This window comes from Drosophila subpulchrella, chromosome 4 (assembly GCF_014743375.2).
Source record: "Drosophila subpulchrella strain 33 F10 #4 breed RU33 chromosome 4, RU_Dsub_v1.1 Primary Assembly, whole genome shotgun sequence".
In the NCBI taxonomy this organism is placed as follows: Eukaryota; Metazoa; Arthropoda; class Insecta; order Diptera; family Drosophilidae; genus Drosophila; species Drosophila subpulchrella.
In genome coordinates, this window is record NC_050608.1 from 1,068,673 (window position 1) to 1,091,953 (window position 23,281).

Here is a 23,281-nt window from a genome sequence, read left to right on the forward strand (position 1 = left end):
CTCACAGTCCCGTTCTGTCGCGTCGCTACGGAACGTAAGAGGCAACGTAGTGCACCGCATCCATTACGTCGGCCTGCCGAAAAAGCTCCACGAGCTTTTCTTTTTTTCCTCACTATCATTTCTATTTGCGGCTTTACTCGTGTCGGTTGAGTATCTGTATCTCAGAGTTACTCGTGTCGGTTGGTTTTCGTGGTCGAGCTTGAGCAGAAAGTGGAAAATTGTCATAAATCTCATCCAGAGTTCTGTTTTGATTCCTGCGCCATGATCCGGTCCAGTGCGAAATAGTCCAATCACCTGAGAATCGAAGCGGTGTGATGCTGTGTTGAGTGCCCAGTCCAATCCGATTCCCAGTCCCCCAACTACTCGCTGTGCGTGTGTATGTATGCACACACGACAATGTGTGCACATACATATGTCTGCATGTACATACGAAATTGAAATTATGCAAAATGTGCAATATACTGGGGAGCCCAGTTAAGGAGCAGTGCTTCAAACGCGAATCCGATGGAAATGTAACTGTTACGTACTGTGTGTGCGAATTCCACTGTACTTATCCTGTGCCCGAACCGTCGAGCGAAACGTGAGTACATGCCCATGTACTCGCACATTCTCCACATAAATACATGCAAACAAACTTATTTTTGTTGGTCGGCTTGTCGCTCTCTTCTCCTCCTCCTCCTCCTCTTTTCTGCCATCTGCCACATCCACTGTGGAAAGCGAAAACAGAAACAGCATCATCTCTAGCGAAACCACAGGAATACATATGTAAAGCAGATATAAGTGTATATGCATACAGCCGTACATACGTATATGTATGCATGTGAACAAAAAACGAGTCGAGTAGCGACTAGTCTTTTATCTTTTATTTTGGTATCGGGAACGTGTGCTTGTATTTCGTATCCGTGAATCCGAATCTGAATCCGAATAGGTGGGCACCGCACAGCGTATGAAGAATATTATACGTAAAAATAAATTGATACATATGTATGTACCTTTATATGTGGACATGCACATAAACACTCATATACTCAACTTATATGCGAACATGTACCTATACAAAAGTACATATATGTATTTTTTGAGCAATACGAAAATTTCAAACTGCCTTCCCAAACGGATCGAAACTGAAGTGGCTCCACAAAACCTTTTTATATCCTAAATCGCCGATCGTTCCTAAGATGTAATAGATAGATATAAGATATAACAGTTACTTGTATTGTCTAGCATATGTCTGGAAAAAGAATAAAGCTTCTCAGATGACAGTTAATAATTGTAGAAGCCGACAGCTGACATCAGAAGACATACTAAGGGGTGATTTGTCCAATCAACGCAACCCTTTATTGTGCTTTACCAGCCCAGAAGCGATATGCCTTGTAGTGTGACCGAAATATTGGTAGTTATCGAAAATGCAATTGCCAAGCAGGTGTGTTTGTGGATAATCAAAGTTGATAAACCAATTCTAAGAATATAATTACGATTTTTTGTTATAAACAAAGATGGGCAATATAATGATGTCAAAGAATGCAAGGAATGCATTGAAAGTTGTGACCCATTTGTTTTAATGAAACTGAAGTAGGACATAGCTTAGATATGCATAGCAGCGCGGCATTTTAATAGTAGTTTTGGGAATCTTACAGAGTTGTCGGACACATTTACTTTATCCGTTACCCGTAGAGTAAAGGGTATGCTAGATTCGTCGGAAAGTATGTGACAGTCAGACGAAAGCGTCCCCGACCCCATTACTAGACGAGTTGATCTAGCCATGCCCGCCTGTCTGTCCGTCCGTATGAAAGCTGAGATCTCAGAAACTATAAAAGCGAGGTAGTTGGGATTTCGTATGCAGATTCTTGAGGCTCTGGGGCAGCTCAAGTTTATTTCAGCAGGGCGCCACGCCCACTCTAACGCCCACAATTTTTAATATTTTGTAAACGTGTATCTTCAAACGTATCTATCTTCATGTCAAATGTCGAAATCGGACTATCCATTAAAAAGTTACAAGCAAATAAAGAAATCGACGCTAGGTGGCGCCGTTGCGGGGTGTGCAATTGTGCACAGTTGCTTTGCTGCATATTCTTATCCCTATCGCTTTCCTCTTATCTGAGAAACGGGTATTTGATAGTCCAAGGCATCGACTATGACGTTCTCTTGTTTAAATATCGTATCGATGATATTTGTTGTTAAAAATATAGTTATGATATATAAAAAAAATTCAAAAAGTATCATTGAGTATTTTTGATATTTATGCCCAAAATGGGCATAAATGTTTTCTGATAAATGTATGTAACAGGTACAGGGGTCTCCCACCCCATAAAGTATAAACATATATTCTTGATCAACATCACAAGCCGAGTCGATCTAGCCATGTCCGTCTGTCCGTGTCAACGCTTTGATCTCGGAAACGAAAGAGCTAGAGAGTTGAGATTTCAAACTTAGATTCCTTATTTTCGTAAGCAAATAAAAGTAAATGAATTGTATAGTTCTCGACAATACCTATCGATCGACCTAAAAAAAAAATTGCCACGTCCACAATCCTGTGGCGACCATAATTTTCAGGCTAGAAACAAATTTTAACTGCAATGTATTTTTCTCGTCAATACCTACCAATTGACCTAAAAAAAGTTTGCAACGCCAAACGCTGAAATCTGTCTGCCGTATGTTGATATCGCGGGTAGGTGGCGCATTACAATCTCGCTTTGCTGTTTGTGCATCTCCATCTCCCTTTTTCTCCTTTAAGCTGAGTAACGGGTATCTGATAGTCGAGGCACTCGACCATAGCGTTCTTCCTTGTTAATGCTTAGTAAAATTTTAATAAGGTATTTTGTTGCCTTACGGTTGTGTCCTCTTTGGTTCAAGAATAGGCAAGTGCTCATAGTCGTTGGTGTCACAGAAATCTCTTTAGAATTTCGACCGAAGACTCCCTACTCGGGTGTATAATAATAATAGAATTCGTTTGTAAAAGCTTGAGTTATTAATTAAAAAACGCTATAGTATTGGATTTCATAAAGGTTAAAAATATTAAAACCATGGACCGCTTATAAGAATTATATAATTTATTGAATTTATGTATTTATTTGTAAAATACTATTTATTCAACAAGCTACAAAGTTGGGATTGGGCCTGCAGATTCCTGGGGTTCTTGCGCAGCGCACGTTTATTTCAGCAGGGTGCCACGCCCACTCAAACCGGGACAAACCAACGCTGAAACCTGTCTAGACAGGTGTAATTAGTAGTAAAAGTGTTTTCATTATCATTACACATCTACATGCTAAATATTGTTCATATATTATTGTTGTAAATCGGAAAATTCATTAAAGGTTATAAGCAAATAAAATGTGTAATCTCGGAAACAGCCAATTTGCTGCATACATATCTCCATCTCCCTCTCACTCCCTTTAGCTGCGTAACGTAGGATTCTTTCTTGTTTTTAATTAAAAATGCACCTAAAAATAACGTTTTCATCTCTAACTCTTACATAAAGTCAATGAAAACTAGAAGTCCAATCGAAAAAAGTAATGCACCGATCGAAAGGTGTTAATATTAAGGTATTAAAGTGTTATTATTATGTATAAGCATTTTTCGTCACAAAATTTGATATCACTACGGTTTGTGGCTTGTTTGTGGTCGTCAGAGAGGGCGTGCCAAAATTTTTTTTTGGACGATCAATTGACGAAAAAAGTGAAAACTTTAACTGAAATTGGCCACAGTTTTGGTCGGTTCGTGGGAGTTAGATTGCTGAAACATTTTTGCGTTGCGCTAGAATCTGTAGAATCTGCATGCTTAATACCAACTTTGTAGCTTTTGTAGTTTCCGGGATCTCGGAGTTCATACGACGGTTTTGGGCCAATCATTAAAGCGAGACAGTTAAAAGTTTACATGTTTACCTAATTGTACCTCTTTAATATCTATCGGAGTGCCAAAAATGGTTTAAATCGGACCATTAGTTAGCAAGTTAAATTGGTTAGTAACCAAACGGTACATTTCATTTGGATTTCAGACTTTTAAACCGTTTTTGCTGCCGGTATTTGAAATCAACTTAGCAGAACAACTAGGTTTTTTTTTTAAATAAAATTAAAAATGGAACGACTAAACTAATTCTTTCACGAATAATTTACGAATAAATAACGGCAAAATACCAGTTAAAAACATTTTGGAAATGTTCAAGTATATAGTCGATGGCTTTGACTATTAGATACCCGGTACTCAGTTAAAAAAGTGTGAGGGATGGAGATATGCTTTCAGCAAATGGGCTGTTTTCACACAAAAAATTTTGGTTGGCAAAATTGACCAATGCAGATAGTTTAGAAAAAATACAACATTGTTCTTTACTATTTAAAATGGTTGTATAAGTATTTGTTTTTGCTTTGCTTACTATTTAACAGTTAAGCCACCATTAACATAGTTTCGATCACGTGATGTCTGTATTTTGTTAATGCAATAGAAATTAGTTGAAAAAGTATCAAGTACATGCCACACAAAAGTATGCAACAATAACTTTACAAATTTTCTGCAATGTGTACTTTCTATTTCCCAACTGGGTCTAGCGACTCGTACACCTAGACTCCCAAGCCAAGCTCCGAAAAGTAAAGTCTTTACTTAAAACATGTATACTCTGTAAAGTCTTTAACATACTTTCACACTAGCTGGAAATCACTTTTAAAAGGGACAGTTTGGAAATTAATTTTTTTATTTTGATATAAATTATTATGCTATCTATGCATTTAATTAATAGCTTTATCAACTTTATAGTGTATGTTTACTATAAAGAAAATTCACCTACTATAACTAATGGGTTGGTTAACTATAAAAATAGTTATTCAACTACAATCCATTGATTGGGTCTATTCTACCATATTGTTTAATTACATAACTTTTTTTTACAGTTTCCCCTTCCTTTAGGTATTAAGTAAGAATAACTATTTGTTGGATACAATTGGCAATTCGATGGTTGGGGACCATTTTACTATAATATTGGTAAATTTTACCAATCGACTTTTTGTGTGCACTAACGCGACACCTAACCTATAGCGCCACCTAGCCTATATTTTATTATCAAACATTTGGCTTTAAGTAGCTAGAACGGGTCAGCTGATGATCCTGAATAACAACAGATTTGTATACCCTTGCAATACGGGTTCATGGTAAATGAAAATTAATGTTTTGATTTAATATTCTGAAACAATTTTATCGAAAAAACTTAAATAATCAAGCTTAAAAATTATATGACCATGTACAAACGATTTTGTGGGACCACGTCTAATTCGGAATATCATAGATAGTGAGTGGATTAAAAAAGCGGCATTTTTTAAGTCGATTCCTATCACATGCATGTTTTATAATATTTCAAAATTTATGAGTGAACAATATTTTTGGAGGGCTGTGTGTTAGGTATTGTATACATATTGAGACGCATGCAATGTATACTGCAATATAACTGTATATTTCGTCTCACACAAACCATCTCTCAAACTCTCACACAAACTCACAATTTGAGCTTTTTCGAGAGTGCGTTCTCATTTGGCTGTTGTTTTTGATTTTGCTAAACTTTCTGGTACAGTAGTTTGAGCACATACATAGGGTTAGTATACATATGTACGTCTATACAGATGCAGCAGCGAGCACACATTCAGAGCTTGCCACTGCCATTTTTCGCTTCGATGCATTTTGGGGTTTTGCTTAATATTATGTGTATGCATATTTCTATCATAGGTTTTTACAAGTCCCTAAGGGATCAGTCCTTCACTGTTATGTGTAATAGCATTGCCTTCTCCAATAAGATTGGAATGTTAGGACACCAAATGAATAATACATTCTAAAACTTTTAATAATTTAGATATAAAATTCAGTTAAATACCTAATTTTAAAATACTTATCGACTTAGGAGTTATTATCCTTATTGTATTCATAAAAATACGATCTCCCAAGCTTTATGGTAAAAATTAACATTCAACATTTCTTTAAACTTGACATAATGGAACGGAATTGTCCTGTCCCTCTGTTAGCTATAGTATATATGTACATGCAGAGTTACCCGATCGACCACAGTTTGTAACCCAACCAGAATTGACATACAAAAATACACCTTGCAAAGTTTTGTGTCAATACCTTTTACGCTGACCCGATCGTTTCGTTTCGTTTATACCCTTGCACAAATTGTTTTTAATTTATCCAGGGATTTGTAACGCACCCAAAAACAAATTTTTCGTTAGAATCAACCAATTCTCTTAGATCAATTGTCACCCGCAGATAAGTAACTGTAGTCAACAGTAAATGTTACGATTGAACCTTTTGTACAGTTTGTACCGACTACAATGTTACAGTAAACTCAACCTCATTTTTTTGTCTTAAACTTTTAAGGTACCGGTTTTATTTTTTCAGAGTAACCATAAATCGAAAAAAAAACATTGATTAGCTGACAAATGTGGAAACAAAGAATATAATTATCCATGCTATTAGTAAAAGGGTTTATTGTATTCGTTATTATACCCGTTACTCGTAGAGTAAAAGGGTATACTAGATTTGTCGGAAAGTATGTAACAGGCAGAAGAAACCGTTTCCGACCGCATAAAGTATATATATTATTGATCAGGATCACTAGCCGAGTCAATCTAGCCATGTCCGTCTGTCCGTCCGTCCGGATGAACGCTGAGATCTCGGAAACTATAAGAGCTAGGCTATTGAGATTTGGCGTGCAGATTCCTGAGCTTCTTACGCAGGGCAAGTTTGTTTCAGCAGAGTGCCACGCCCATTATAACGCCCACAAACCGCCCAAACCTGTGGCGCCCACAAAATTCATGCTAGATAAAAAATTTTAACTGAAGTCGAGTACCCCGACTATCAGATACCCGTAACTCAGCTAAAGGGACCAAAGAAAAATGGAGATATGCAAGCAGCAAAGCGACAATGAAATGCGCCACCTACCGGCGGTAGACAGATTTAAGCGTCATGTGCGTTAGAGTGGGCGTGTCAAATTTTATTTTGGATCAATCGATAGGTATTGACGATACCAATACATTTCAGTTAAAACTTTTTATCTAGCATGAAAATTGTGGGCGCCACAGGCTTGGGAGGTTTGTGGGCGTGGCATATTCGCGAATCTAAATCTGAGATCCCAATTCTCTATCTTTGATAGTTTCTGAGATATCTACGTTCATACTTACGATTTTTTTGAAGTTTGTGGGCGTTAAAGTGGGCGTGGGTCAATCGATAGGTATTGATGAGAACAATAAATTTCAGTTAAAATTTTTATTCTAGCATCAAAGCTGTAGGAGCCACAGTTTTGGGCGGTTTGTGGGCGTGGCACTCTGCTGAAACAAACTTACGCTGCGTAAGAAGCTCGGAAATCTGCACTCCAAATTTCAATAGCCTAGCTATTATAGTTTCCAAGATCTCAGCGTTCATCCGGACGGACGGACAGACGGACATGGCTAGATCGACTCGGCTAGTGATCCTGATCAAGAATATATATACTTTATGGGGTCGGAAACGCTTCCTTCTGCCTGTTACATACTTTCCGACGAATCTAGTATACCCTTTTACTCTACGAGTAACGGGTATAATAATCACAGAAATATCAAGATGTTACATTTTAGTTTACGTTTTGCCAAAAACGAAATATATCGATTTTTGTATTTTATTCATTATCTTTGGGATTCTTCCTATGTCAGCTAAATGATATGGTAGTTTGATTTCTATCAATTTTTTTAAATTGTGAATCAATGAAAAATACTAAATTCCGGACTAGAATAGAATATGATCAAAAAAAACGAAGCTATAATTATTTTTCTGTTATTTTCCCATTATTTATCCTATCGTTCCCTATGGCGGCTATATGATAGATAGATAATTATAATCGAAATTGTGAAATATTAAGAAAATTATATTCCTAAGAGTAGAAGATAATAATTCAAAAAATACCAAAGCTATAATTTAAAAAAATTTGTATTAATTTTCCGATTATTCCTATTGCAGCTATAGGATACAGTTGTACGGCTCGTTCCGACTTATATACAACCTGCAATGGAAATAATTATTTTGGGAATGTTTAATCTCGATAGCTGTAAAACTGAGATACCAGTTGAAGAGCAGCGTAGAAACGGACAGACTGATGGGCAGACGGGCATGGCTAGATCGATCACGGCTACAAGCAAGGGATAAACATTTTTTTAAAAGGAACATCGGTTTTTCACAAAATTGGCGGCGATTCTTGGGCTTCCTGCGCAGCGCAAGTTTGATTTATCGGAGTGCCACGTCCACTCCAACGCCCATAACGCTAAATCTGTCTGGCGCCCACATTCTTTATTGTTTTGTGAAAGCTTAAAAGGTATTTTACAATTTTCGTTTGGAACTTTGTAATGAATTAGCTAACAAATTTGCTTATTCAGGGCTCGGCAATTTCTGTGGCCCCAATAAAAACTGGGTAGCTTAAAAAAAAAAACGAAATATATAAATATAAACATAAATATATAAATATCCCATAACAGCAAAAATGTAAAGAAGTCAAACTTTTTGTTGTCAAAAAAAAAAACAACACTAACCGTGCTAAAATGTCGTACCGATCGCACCTTTAACGTACAAAGTAAAGCGTGCCGAACGAAATATACATAGTATCTACACTTTCGTCTGTTAAAGATCTGAACTTCACGTCTTTTACATCATTTACCTTATTTTCTTTTAGCTAACTTGTCATTATTATGTATTTTCAGGCATGCCTATAGCGCATCTGGCACTTAACACAGTCCACGAAAGTAACTTTTCTGAGACTAAGGATTCCAAATAATATAGATCATTTTTAATGGGATGTTATTGGAAATGATCGAATGCGACCACAGTTTTTCTCCTAAATGGACATTCAATAAATAGGAGATGCAAGTGGAAAGAAAAATCATCCCACTGATAAGTAGTTCCTTCACTCACGCGCCTACAATAGCTTCATTAGTCTTAGGAATAGCTCCAATAAAATCAGCGAGATCTTTTGCCGCCCCAGAAAATATCATAAAAGTTTTGCAAACTTTTAGATCTGCACTGACTGAACAAGCCACAGTGCAGAGGGCAAAGAAACCCGTTAGCACTGTAATGGCATCAAAGGGTGATGTAAGCTTGGCGCAGTCAGATGCGACAGTGCCGACATTGACGCCATCAACCCCATACCTAGGTAGTTCAGAAAGTGGCAGCAATGAACAAGACAAATATATATCTGGCCTTCCGAACAATCGCAAGCGCTTGAAGCTGTCCACTCTTGAACTAAACAGCAGCCAGGGCAATGATGTTGACAGTCCAATCGACGAGGCCGACTTGGATCAAAATGCAAGAATTTCAGACAGTAAGTCAGATGACTATGCTGATATGGAAAATCGTCTGCCAAGCAACTGCAACAGCGTCATTGAGGGGGCATTATCTGTGGACAGCTCGGAGAGGAAAAGTCCAGAAAAATTGGTCCAATTCGATAACAACTGCTATGTGCCTCCGGAGCAGGCACTGGTTACCAGTGTGGAATTGGTAGTTCCAGCCCCTCAGAACTCTTCGTCAAGCATACCGGTCAGGCGCTCCGAGGACCCAAAGCACAGCGCCCTTGGAGAATCCTCGGCAGCCTCGTCATCGACCATTGATAACAAACTGCAGTACAGTACGGCTGGTCTTTACAACTCTAGTAGTTCCACAAGTATATTAGCAAACGATAAAATCGATGGTTGTGCAAATGACTCTTCCAATTTGAACTTAAGAACTCCTACTAAGTTAGCAGTAACGACAGCAACGGGTGATATTTTGATTGATGATCGGAGGACTTCTTTATGGACGCCTCACCATGACCAGTCGGGGCAAACGCAGCAGCAGTCGAGTGAGCCTAAGCAAGAACCTGTGAATGCTAGCTCGGAACTGTCATACCAACTTCAGCACCGGCAATCCGAACTTTTGCTTCAAATTGAGAAGGAGAGCTCTGGAACGGGTGCTTTTTCCCAGGCGATTCCACTTTCATTGCAGCATCAACATAACAATGGTACACAAGAACAATATGGCCAAGCAGAAGCGACTTCTATTATGGAAAACCAGATGCACCATAGTTTTTATACACAAATGATGCACCAGCAGCATCTACATCCAAATCAGCATCAACAAAGCATGCATGAACACAGTCCCAGACATCAGCAGCATACAGGTTATACAAGCTATATACCCCATTATCAGAACTCTCCGATGTTTGGTACTCACCAAAATGATCATATCCAACGTCAACACCAACAGCAGCAGCCTCTGCAACATCCCATGGAATGTCATGGGCATTTACATCAAACAGCACCCATTTTACAGCAACACCAACATCATTTGCAACATGAACGGCAGCAAATTCATCAACACCAGCATCAACCGACACAGCAACAACAGCCATTGCACGAGAGCTATCATGATCTTATTATGGAGGATTTCCAAGAGGAGCCTAGCACAGCGTTCAAATTGTAAGTATTCATTGTTAAAAATGTATATTTATTATATTTTTTTGATGAAAGTAATAATACCGAATGTAAACTTATATAAATGTAAAATTTGTTTACAACCTTGCAGAGGGTATAATGATTTCAGTCAGAAGTTTGCAACGCAGTGAAGAAGAAGTATATATATTCTCAATCACCATAACTAGACGAGTCGCTTTAGCCATGTCCGTCTGTCCGCTTCTACACAAACTAGTCTTTTAGTTTTATAACTATCAGGATGAAACGTACCCAAAAGTCTTATTTCTATTGCAGGTAGTAATAGGTCGAAACGAGCCGGATTGGGCAACTATATCCTATAGCCCCCATAGGAATGATCACAACATTTTTGTAATGCAAAAATATTACTTTGGTGTTTTTTGACATATTAACTTTTATATTTTAGAATTTCGAACGAATTTAAAAAAATTTGAGACTTTATCATAAAGCTGCGATACTAGGAACGATCGGATAATTAATGTCCAAAAATACAAAAACCGTTATGTTTCGACTTTAGTCAACATATACGGTAGTAAATTGAAACGGAACATTATCTTAATATTTCTGTAATTAGGTATTAGTTTTCAAAAAATCTGAAAGCCCTGTACATACAATTCTTCTACGGGAACCACCTACAAGGGTACATAAACTTGCTTCAGATTACCGAAGTTAGCTTCTTTCTTGTTTATTATTAAATAAATACCTCTAAAAAAAGTTGAGTATACTTTACTTATACTAAGGAATACCAAATAATAACCAACCAAACTAGTTGTCCTAGTGGACATTCCTATCCATTTCTTTTGAGTCACATACAAAACATAAAAATAAGTCATTGGGTACCATTAGGTGTACGGTAAATAAGTCATCGATTCGATGTTTCTTTATTCAAAAGTTCACTTGTTCGACGAAATGCGTGAGAGTTCGCAATGTCTAGATGGAAAATGATTCGAAGTGCTCCAATCACTTCCGGCACGCTTAAATTCGGCATTTAAATAACCTTTCCATTGATGCCAAAGTTTACAAGAAGTAAGTTCAAATTATGAGTATATTTAACTTTTGTTTCGTCAAAATACTTATGCCGACTAGTGTATATAAAGAACACAAAGTATAAAGAAATCTCGTTGGCTTATGAGCGTGTGGCACACTTCTGACTCCTTTGACGTTGCCAACCATACTGCCCTATTTTTAACATATCGGCCTTTCCTGACAATAGTTAGTCTTCTGTTGAGTAGTCATAGTATTCATCATTGTTATCCAGATCTGGGACTAAAGCACACCAAGGCTTCATGTGATCGATAGATACTACGTTGTTGTATCGCCGTTGAGAAACTGAGCGATCTGGAAGCTCCTTAACTAAGTATCGCTCGTTACAAAGAACCTTGTTTACAATATAAGGTCCTTTAAAAGTTGGATCCAATTTATGCGTATCTCCAGTCGCAGCTGGAACAAAATCGGTCATAACCATCGTCTACACTAAATTTCTTTGGGGAAGTACGCCTGGCATCATAGCTTATCGTCCATTTTTGCTGCTCTGCTTTAAGATTTTGTTCTGCTTGATGACTTAGAAATTGATTGTCTCTTTAAAAACGTTTGATGTCAAACAATGTGCCATTTAGGGAACAGTCGCCCTGCTTCCGAGAATGCATAGGCCTCAATTCCATTTATCGCTGATAACTTTTTAAAAAATGATACTGAATATCAAATCAAAATCGCAAGGCAGAGGGTTAAAATGGGCGTAACACTCGGATGAAACTAACATACACTGCGCAGGAATCCCTAGAATATGCATGCTTAATTCCAACTATCCGCCTTTTATAGTTTCGTCGTATAGATGTCGGTAGATGAGGTCGACTTGGATAGATCTAACGACCCATATGCTATCTCGGAAACAGTGGCTTGCTGCTTTTAAGTCCCTATCTCCCTCCCACTCCCTTTACCTGAGTAAGGGGTATCTGATAGTCGAGGCACTTGACTAAGCGTAATCTTTTGTTTATGTAATAAATGAACGGACGCAATTTTTTGTCGGGTTTTAAATTTTAGATACTTCATTTTCACTTTTAACAATAACACTACACTACGTAGCATCAAAAATGTACCTCTATGGCTGCTAGAAAATTTAATACTCTTTCAACCGCCTATTTAAACTGTGTTAACCAAGAAGTTTCCCTACTCAATGATTCGGAGAAATTGGAGGTCAAAGTTGGAAAAAAACATTTTTTTTCCTATTTTTGAAACGCAATTCGCACGAATTTAAAAGTTTTAACGAACTGACAAGCTGACTGAGGCCTTTTTCTCAGAATCCTTGCGTAAGGTAATTTTTTGGCGAACATGTTACAAAGTGGTGAAAAAATAAAGATTTAAAAGTTTAGGTAAGCTCTTAAAAATTTTTTCCAACTCTCTCAAATAAAGTGTTTTTTTCCTTAGGTAGTTCTTTTAAGTCCTTTTAATGCTCAACAAATTTTAAATTTTGATCTGAAAAATCATATGCTTTGCAGAGATCACATAAATTCGTATTTTCTGCATATATTGTGTGAAGAAAAACCTTGTCGTACTTTGATTCTACCATAAGTCTGTTAGTACTTTTACATTTTTGGCGTTCCACTTTGAGTCTTAGGAAATAAATTGTTGGATAATATACAATAAATTGGAAATAATGTTAGGCTGGAGCCCTTGATTAAATACTTGCTTATAATCCTCATTCCAGTTCCTTTCTAGGAGCTTTCTAATTTCCTTAATCGCGTCTTTAATGTTGAACTTTATGTCTATTTTTTCCCCTTCACTTGCAGTTAATTTTGCAAAAGGGGGAAAAGAAAAGTTCATTCCTCGTAAGATCGTTGTTCCCCGCCCAGGAATGACGCTCGCCAGATAGCTTATTGGATTTTATTATATAAATGTAAGAGGGATAAGTAAACTTCATGCATTGTCTCTGTCTCTTTCTGTCCGGGATCCTTCGGCCAGGGGTCCCGGTTTCTGATGTGCTTCGGAGGTAGCGTTTAGTCAGTGGGTTAGTCAGGGCATCGTTGTGTTCGTCTGGTTTTCGAGATCTCAGCGTTCATATGGACGGACAGACAGACAGGCGGACTTGATCCTAATCAAAATTATTTATACATTGAACTTTAACTGTTGTTTTTCCACACTTCTTTCTGAATTTAAAATACCCTCTGGAAGGATACAAAAATACAAAAGTTATTGTTATATATTATCAATCCATCGTAACTAATTTGACATTCGTTTTTACAGAACGCTCTCCCCAAGTAACGCGAAACCTGAGAATCAAGATGACGGTTACGAGACGAGCGCCGGCGACGTTTTAACACCGAATTCTCATAGCTCTTCCACACACTCTGTTACCCCTCAGCATCAAATGCAACATCCTAACATCGGGCTTATCCCGCAGAATCAGAAGAAGCCCGATGAGCTTGTATTGGCAAAAAACGTACTTACCGGTGAAGCTCACTCTGACCCCACTGCGTGCTCTTCCAACAGTATTCAAGGACAGGTTTCCGCCTCCCAGACACATCTCGAGCTGAGTGGAGATACTCGATGCTCAAGCCATGTCTCTGTTGTCAATCCCTACAGTTTCATGGGCGAGGAGATGCGCATGCATTCTCCAGCCCATCGCCATATGGAGACTGTTACTACTGAAACGGCTCGCTTCGCCTCGGGTCCAGCGCCAATGTCAGCTTCGAATGGCAATCAGGAGTGCCTAAGCGGAGAATTATACCAACACACCCATCATAGTACAAGTATCTTGGAACAAACTGACAGCTCTCAATGCGGCTTGCATTCTAAGCCAACGCCAAAAAAAAGGGGGCGCAAAAAAAAGCTGGTGGCTGACAGTAACGATATCACGCAGATCTCAACACCAGCGAGTCAACAAGAGTAAGTAGTTTGGGACAAAAGGCACAGTAAACCAAACCAGTCTAAATGTCCAGTCAAAGTGCTCATAACTTAAAGAATTCATTACACTTTCTGCAAGTAAAATTAATTTTACTCTATTTTTTAGAATGTCTGGCGGCACTTCAGTTTGCGAAGATGGTGGTGTTGATCACCTACAAGCCATGAAACCCAAGGAACGCAAGAAGCATGACAGATTTAATGGAATGTCTGAGGAAGAAGTAATTAAACGGACAATTCCAGATCATCTGTGTGATAATCTTGATATTGTTATAGTGAGTTGTAAATTTCGGGCCTATCAATAGAAAAAAAACCTAAGATATGTGGACAGGCCATTATTAATTACTGATTTTGCATTCCATCTCCTTACAGGTAGGAATAAATCCTGGATTGTTCGCCGCATATAAAGGTCACCACTACGCAGGACCAGGCAATCACTTCTGGAAGTGCCTTTACTTGGCAGGACTTACTCAGGAGCAGATGAGTGCCGATGAGGATCACAAATTGCTAAAGCATGGAATCGGATTTACAAACATGGTGGCGAGAGCCACCAAAGGTTCAGCTGACCTTACAAGAAAGGAAATAAAGGAGGGCAGCCGAATTTTGCTGGAAAAGCTTCAAAGGTTCCGGCCAAAAGTAGCCGTTTTCAATGGCAAACTTATTTTTGAGGTGTTTTCTGGAAAAAAGGAGTTTCACTTTGGTCGGCAGCCTGATCGCGTCGACGGCACTGACACAGTAAGTGTTGTTTGTATTTGCTCCCTTTCTTTTCTTTCTTTCTTATTTGCTCTTAAATGGGAAATGACAGAAATGGCATCTTGAGGCCGCATGTACATACCTTTTCAAAAATTTCAATAATGGGAGTTGCATACAGACTCTAGAAATGACTGCGACTACTCAAACGGTACCACTGATGCTAGAATTAAAATATATTTTTTTCTTTTTTTTGGGAAAAAATATAAAATGACATACAAACGGAAATATCTTTCCAACATTATCCAATACACATTTAGATGCGTTATCAAAAGAATAATCTTTTCATCGAACTAAAAATAGGACTAGTCCGCATTTTGTTGACTTGTTATTGACATACAAACGAGTCTATTATAACCTTAAAAGTAACTAATTACATAAAACTTGAAAATAGTCCTACTTTATGCTGGGTAGATATAAAACATCATATAGACATAAAACATCATTGCATCAAAAAATTTAAGTTTTCAAGTCGAGGAAAAAAGTTCAAAAAGGACATTTTCACACAAATTCGTCCTTTTCAATAAGTACTGAATGTGTTAAGATATGTATTGTATCATTCAAACGGCATTTAAATTACCTTTCCATTGATGCCAAAGTTAACAAGATGTAAGTTCAAATTATGAGTATATTTAACTTTTTTTTGTGAAAATACTTTTGACCACCCTTGTATAGCGTTTTCCCTTGTCAGGAAACAATATTTGTTATTTCAATGTTAATATTTATATTTAGAAGTAATTTAATGTTATGGTATGTTTTTGACAGCACTATTAATTATATACTTTTTTATGTTTTAGTACATTTGGGTGATGCCATCATCATCAGCACGATGCGCACAGTTGCCTCGCGCTGCCGACAAAGTTCCCTTTTATGCGGCTCTTAAGAAGTTTCGGGACTTTCTCAACGGGCAGATACCCCACATAGATGAGTCTGAATGCGTGTTCACAGATCAGCGAATCCGACAGTGTAGCGAGCAGCAGCAGGTTGAAACCAGCGGTAAAATGAAGCAAACTCATCAAACTTCCCTTGGAGATCCTCAAGCGAGTTTAGCTTTTGTGGGAAACTGTAGTGGGTCAAGCGCAGGCGCTGCGGAATGTGGTAATGTCGCCGAGGAGGCAGATGACAAAATGATGCCCCGTATGACAGCCAATGTGTCATCTTCCAATAATGCGACGGATCGTGGAGCATTTTCCTTTACGGGAGACGATAGACCCATGCTGCCGGTATCAAATCACAACACCGCCCCTAATGAAAGCACTTACTTATCTGTGTTTGGTCCGCAGCAATCCCTGCCGCAGCAACCATTAGAGAAGAAAAAACGTGGTCGTCCAAAAAAGATAAAGGGACAAGAGATAATTGATCGTTCTGTGGGCGGTAAAATCGCCATGGGCGGATCACATATGCCTCAGCACGATTTTAACAATATACTAAACCTTTCGGTTATCTCAGCCGGCGGCAGCATCGAAACTCCAAAAAAGAAGAGGGGCAGGCCAAAAAAACTGAAACCCGCTATTGACAATATTCTGTCTGTCAAACAGCTTCAGCACGGAAACACTAATCCAAACACGGCAGCCGGATTGTCAGTAACCTCAATGCATCCACTCTCAATGGAGCATATAGCAGCGTCCCCGCAGAGCAGTCATCAAATGCCGCCTAGTTTGTACAATACGCCGCCACCGTCGCACCTTTTGTACAACGCATCGGCATCACCGATGGCATCCCCCGCCCTCAATTGCAACTACAATCAAGTGCACAGCCATGGAACTCCACCAGTGGGGCAAGCGACTCCCGTCGCGCAGGGCACGTCGCCCAATATCGACCCCCAGAACGAGCACCTGTCTCCCCAGAAGCAAAGTCAGCATGGAAATATGGAAGCTGGACTAGATATGCGGGATCAACCTCACTTGGGTGAGACGCCTCCTCCAAGTTCGCCAAACATGTGTCCAGCTGTCGATTTCGAGCCACCAGACGAGCACTCCGACTCGCAAGTGGGCTCAGGGGAGCCAAATAAAACAGTTGAGTTGGGCCAACAGCAATCGCAAACAGTGGAAAAGGACCAATATGACAGTCCCGCACGTGATGCCGAAGCAAACATAGCCCATCCTCACGAGCACTACCAGCAATGGGTTTCGCCGCATACCCAACAAAGTCTTCAGCCAGCGCAGAAACTAACGCATCAGCACCTCCATCACCCCATGCAGCACTTTCAGCAGGAGCAGTCGGACAACTGGCAGCGCTACGAAGAACAGAACTCGAATCCTTACATGCTAATTACTGCTCACCACCAGAATCTTAGTCCAAGGCTGGGAAATCAGAGCCACCAGAACACTCCCCAGCCAGGACACATCGGCTCAGACGTTGCTCGCAAGAGCTTGTGTGGCCTCGAATCGCTGGTTGATCAAATACCAGCAATAAGGGAACACGAGTGCAGCAATATACCATCGGCGACAGCAGCGGCAGCAGCGGCTGCTGTCGAAAGTCGTCTTCTGGGTTTGCATCAACAGCAGCAACAACAACACCAACAACAGCAGCAGCAGCAGCAGCAGCATCATCTACAGCAGCAACAACAGCAACCACAACACCAGCACCAGCAGCAACAACAACAACAGCAGCCACAACAACAGCACCAGCAACCAAAACGTTGCAATCAAGAGAATCCGGTACAGGCGGAATCATGTAGACCAAGAGAGAATAGCAACGTCAGCAACAACAATTTTTCTGTAAGCAGTTTAGCTGCTTCCGCTTCGACTGCAAGAACTGACAACGAAGCTTTATATGGCAACAGTGGAGAAACCCGAGTCAACAGTGAAAGCAGCAATAGTAACAACAACAATTGTGGCAACAGCATCGAGTATCCTATTCATAGTCCATCCGGTTATCCTCATCATGCACCTCACTTGATGGGTAGCGCTATAGGGGCGAATATTAATAACTCGGAGCCCAATCCGCATCACCTTTCCCACCCTCATCCACCTCCTCACTCACATCCGCATCCAATGTACGTGGACCAAGCTCACCATATGGCCCACATCCCGTCAGTAAATGTGAATTCAATGTACAGTGCATCTGCATATGGAACGCATCCACAACATAATACAGGAGAATATGCAGCAACACACAGCCACTATAGTCTGGGCGGTACCATTCAGTCTACTGGGCCAACCAGCACTGCAACCTTACACGTCCCGAGTCCAAATTATCCTTTTGGACACCACCCATATAGTCACACACCGCCACAAGCAAATTACCCAAGCTATACTCATCCACATACTCATCATCATTCACACCATAGTCATCCCTCACATCATCTGAGCGTATTTGATCACCTAAAGCCGTCCGACATAAGTGGGTACGGCGGTTTTTGATTAAAAGAAGATCAAGAGGATACACAGCAACCGTTACCGATATCAGAATCGCAACGATCCGAATACAGCGACTTGATGTAAATGTAAATCTTATAAGATTTTGCGTCCCGCCGCATCTCAGCAATATTTATCAATCTCCGGCTTTGCCGATTCTAAATTAAGGAACTTTTAGATCTTATATATACAATAAGATAACCAAAGACTCCGCCTAATAGAATTATTTAAGCGTTACTTTCTTAAATTACAAAATACTACATATGATAATGTTTACTTAAACTATATACGTAACTTACAAGAAAGATCGATCCCGAAACGTTTGTTTGTACTTAATGAGATAATTTAAGTATACTTTATTTTATTCACACATAAATATCGCAAAACTTACTATTAAATAATAAAGTTTCAAAACGATATTCAAAACAGAGCCAGACCTTAATCTGGTTCCCCCGTAGCAATATATTTTTCAGTTAACCACCACACCAGGTTCGCCGCTTTGTTTTGAAAGCTGTTTTGCGCATAAATATAAAAAATTAAAGATATTATATTTTTCTTAAAATGTATTGAGTAGGGCTGATAAAACCTATTTCTAGTTCATGCAAATAATTATAAATACCTAACTATATTGGCAATAATTCTCATTAAAAAATGAAAACAAAACATCGCATTTCCAATTGAAATTCGTTTTAAAGCATTCATAAAAAAACCACGTGTAATGTTCCACTGCTAACATTTTTTCATTGTAAAGTAACATTTTCGGCATCCCTTTTTAACTAAACAAGTACATATTATGCTGTGATATTGTTTTCGATTTGAGACCGAATAAAATTTCACGGATTTAGTCTTTTTATGTTATTTTCGCGTAGGCGAAATAAATGTTTCGATTAGCCCTTAGTGATTTTCAGTAAAAACATTCGGGCGTGCCAAGAAAATATCTTTTAACCAAATTCGCTAGGAGTTTTTACGAACATTAATAAAACTGGTTTTGGTTGAAAAAAATGTATGTGACAACATATTAAAATCATTTCTTACCAATTAAAAATTCAACGTATAATTTGTTTATTCCAATTATCTTGTGTATTGGTTTCCGAGATATCGACGTTCTCAACTATCACTCTACGATTAATAGGTTAAAAATTAGTTATTAGTTACATTCTTTCATTTACTCTAAAATTGCTTCAGCAGCTAGACCAGTGAGTTTGTGCAGTTCCAATGTGCTTGCACTAACCCTAGTAAGTCTGAATAAAAAAAAGCTGTTTATTTAATTGAATATTTCGTTCTGCCCAGGATAATGAAGAGAAGACGAAGAATATATGCCGTATAGTTGTTGTAATTCAAAAAATGCGCATCGAGATAGAATTTAAGGATAGAAACTATTAATATTAATGTAAATAAATAGATACATTATAAATTTAATGTAAATTCTTTTTTGCTCTATAAGCTTACTAAATCTTTAAAACTCTGCAATCTTGTGCATATTGCGAATTTAAATTAAATTAAACACTTTTTTATGTTTATAGAAAAATAGTTTTATTGTAATTTATTTAAATTTAGTTTTGTGTATATTTACAATTTGAAAACTAATATTAGCAAGGCATAAACTATTAATAAAAACTGTTTTGAAAGGTGCAATAAATAAACAAATATATATTAGAAATATCATCGATCGAATGAAAACTCCAATTAATAAAATAAAATTCTTTCATTATTATTATTTATTACCTTCGGATAAAGAACATCCCGTATACATATTTTTGTTCAACTGCTAAATATTTTTTTGCGTTTAGTAAGATACTTTCACTTACGTCAATAAAAAATGTCATATTGAACTAAGGTACTATTTAACAAGTACTTATTATGCTGTGATATAGTTTTTTTTTAAATTAACTTTACGGGTTTGTATCTTTTAAAATAAAATATATTGTACATGTCCACTTAGATTATACATGATTTATTTAAATCCTTATGTAGTGTTTTTTATTTAACCAATTTGGTTATAGATAGGTTAGCATTTACCCGATAAAATAGCAACGCAAAAACCGAAAACGTAAGCTCTAAAGAAATCTAGCATTAGAAATCTAGACATTAGCGTTATATAACTGATTTATGCTATTGCGACATAAAAATATACGTACGTATGTAAGTAATACTGAAGACTGTGACGAATTGTATAAACAACTTTTTAATATAGTAGATATACCGTGGATGACCAAAGTCTGTAGCCATTCTCTAATTTTTATTTCATCACATGCCCTATTTTTTTCAAAAATAGGACACTTGTGTGTCCGTCTGTCCGTGTCAGTAGCCCACAACGGGACTTCTACAGTTTAAGTGCTAGAAAACCAATTTATAATGAATTGTTTTCGTTAATACTTATCAAATGATCCAAAAAAAATATTGCCTCTCCCACTTTAACGCCCGCAAACTTCAAAAATCTTAGGATTTCACATTCACGTTGTACGCAGCACATGTTTGCTATGCGAACATGCCACGACAACTCTAACGCCCACAAATACAGTTTTTATGCTAATGTTTTTTACTTCATTGTATTTGTCTCATTAATAAAAAAAAAAGTTTGCCACCTCCACTCTAACGCCCACAAAATCCCATAACGCTTAAACCATATATTGAAAGGGCGGGTAGGTGGCGCTTTACAGTCTCGCTTTGCTGCTTGTATATCTCCATCTCCCTTTTGCTCTCTTTAGCTGAGTAACGGGTACCTGATAGTCGAAGCACTCTACTATAGCGTTCTTCCATGTTTAAATTAATTTACAAAAATTTTTTTTCAATATATCTTGGAGAGCGAAATTCGAAAATAAATGTAACAATATGTTTCAAGGGGACGTTCTTGAGAGATCAGGGTATTATATTTTGGAGATATCTGGCAATCAAAGTGCCATTTACTGTGAAATGTCTCTGCAAATAATAATAGTGAACTCATTTAAATATTATTTTAGATAATTCAATTACATTTTTCAATCGCAGATGTGCTATTTTAAATAATTTTTTTACAAACAGTAGAAAAGCTTAGGCAATTCAAAAGGGAAAAATTGTATTTAAAAGTAAGAAAATAAATAAGACCTTCGTTTCACAGGATGACAAAAAATTAAGTCCTTCGTTTCACAGGATGACAAAAAATTAGGTCAGCCTGTGAAACGAAGGTCTTTTTTAATTTTCTTACATTTTAATTTTGTAATTCATAAGTGTGTTGAACAAATCTTAATATTCCATTCCATAAAGCTTAGCTTAGCAGTTGGAATCAAAACGTACATCTGTACATAATCCAACCGGCTTTGGTTATAGGAGATTTTTGAACTTAGGTTATAGTTTGTAATTTTAAGATAAAGCAAAAATTCTGACTGCCGAAGATCATCCGTGCGAAAAATCTATAAAACTACCGTTTTTCCTACTGTTGGTACGATTGTCCTAGTGTCGGCTATACGGTCTATTTTAATCAAATAATAATATATGCTGGAAATCGAATTAAACGATTAATTTTGAGATTTAAAAGCCATGAATTTCGAGTTTTAGACTGATTGACTGACTGACTGATTGTTTGGCAATGCAAATAAAGTTAATACAGTGTTCTAATTTGTTGTGCTTCAAAACTGTTAAACTTGTATCTGTATTTTGAAAAGTAATTAAAAAAACATGTATTTTAAGTATTTTAAGGAGGTGTCACAGAAAACTCTGTCTAAAATTCGGAGGAAATTGGTATTCATTTGCTTAATGTTGATGTTATCGAATTAAGAACAGATCAAAATGTTAAAATAACAGCTGTCAAATTAAGCTGCTGCAAGCGAACAGCAGGTGAGAACGTGGAGTCTAATTTTTTTGTGAAATCTAAAACAAATATCTCTTGAATGACAAGACGTAAATCCTTCAAATTTGAAATGGATTTTCATTCTGCTTGTGTGTACTATATGTTAAAATGAATATATTCCTTATTTTGTGGGTATTTTTCAAACAAATTATAAATTTAGCAAGTGATGTCTTGGTATAACTTCTTAAAAGAAATTCCCACTTTGAATAGAGTTTACAAAAAATGTTTAAATTTATTGAGTGAGTGTGTTAGACCATCTTTTAGAGTGATTTATTCCTAGTTTAGAGAATCGAGCCTCAATCTGCGCTTTTTGCGACTTTTTGCAAAAATTACATTTGTATGTAGCAACCTCTGGATATGCAATGCGGCTCTGTTGTGAACACATCCTCGACAATACTCTTTAGATGAATGAAACTCGTTTAAAGGAGAAAAAAATTGTTCTATTTTGACATAAATGACATTTTTGTTAAAAAGCACAATACGCCAGATAAAGGATGCAGTAGCCATCTCTATCGGTTTAGAAACATAATTCGAGGTTACTGGTAAAGCGGCAAGCAGAGCTGCTCGTAAGACTTCACTATGCAAGGGAGCACAGCAGAGTTTGTGGTTTCATGGACGTGTTTCAAAAAGCAATGGACTTACGATCCCATAATTTCATCGGTAAATTTAAATCGGCGACACCCCCACTTCTGCAAATTAAATATAAGGGTGTACCGACCACTAGAAAAAAACAAGGAAGAACGCTATAGTCGAGTACCTCGACTATCAGATACCCGTTACTCAGCTAAAGGGACCAAAGGAAAATGGAGATATGCAAGCAGCAAAGCGAGATTGAAATGCGCCACCTACCGGCGGTGGACAGATTTAAGCGTTATGGGCGTTAGAGTGGGCGAGGAAATTTTTTTTGGATCAATGGGTAGGTATTGACAAGACGAATACATTTCAGTTAAAATTTGTTATCTAGCATGAAAATTGTGGGCGCCACA

At 37.8% G+C, this 23,281-nt stretch overlaps 1 protein-coding gene across 3 annotated transcripts; it reads left to right on the plus strand.

The window, feature by feature from the left end:
- Positions 1–115: 115 nt before the first annotated feature.
- LOC119552166 lies at positions 116–20,333 on the plus strand. Of its 3 annotated transcripts, none has more exons than XM_037862067.1 (7): positions 116–580; positions 7,969–8,320; positions 8,703–10,451; positions 13,704–14,345; positions 14,470–14,635; positions 14,733–15,095; positions 15,908–20,333. In XM_037862067.1, exons 3-7 carry the CDS (start codon positions 8,863–8,865, stop codon positions 18,473–18,475), a joined length of 5,328 nt encoding a protein of 1,775 aa, XP_037717995.1. In that variant the 5' UTR covers positions 116–580; positions 7,969–8,320; positions 8,703–8,862; the 3' UTR covers positions 18,476–20,333. The 3 variants fall into 3 exon arrangements, with proteins under 3 accessions (XP_037717995.1, XP_037718002.1, XP_037717961.1); XM_037862074.1 differs by lacking the exon at positions 7,969–8,320 and having other exon boundaries at positions 15,908–16,333; positions 16,394–20,333; XM_037862033.1 differs by lacking the exon at positions 7,969–8,320.
- Positions 20,334–23,281: the final 2,948 nt, after the last annotated feature.

Coding starts and splice junctions, on each gene's coding strand:
- LOC119552166 (XM_037862067.1), top strand. CDS start 8,863: ATGCAAGTGGAAAGAAAAATCATCCCACTGATAAGTAGTTCCTTCACT. Junction 14,636..14,732: donor ATAATCTTGATATTGTTATA/GTGAGTTGTAAA, acceptor ATCTCCTTACAG/GTAGGAATAAATCCTGGATT. Junction 15,096..15,907: donor GCGTCGACGGCACTGACACA/GTAAGTGTTGTT, acceptor TTTATGTTTTAG/TACATTTGGGTGATGCCATC.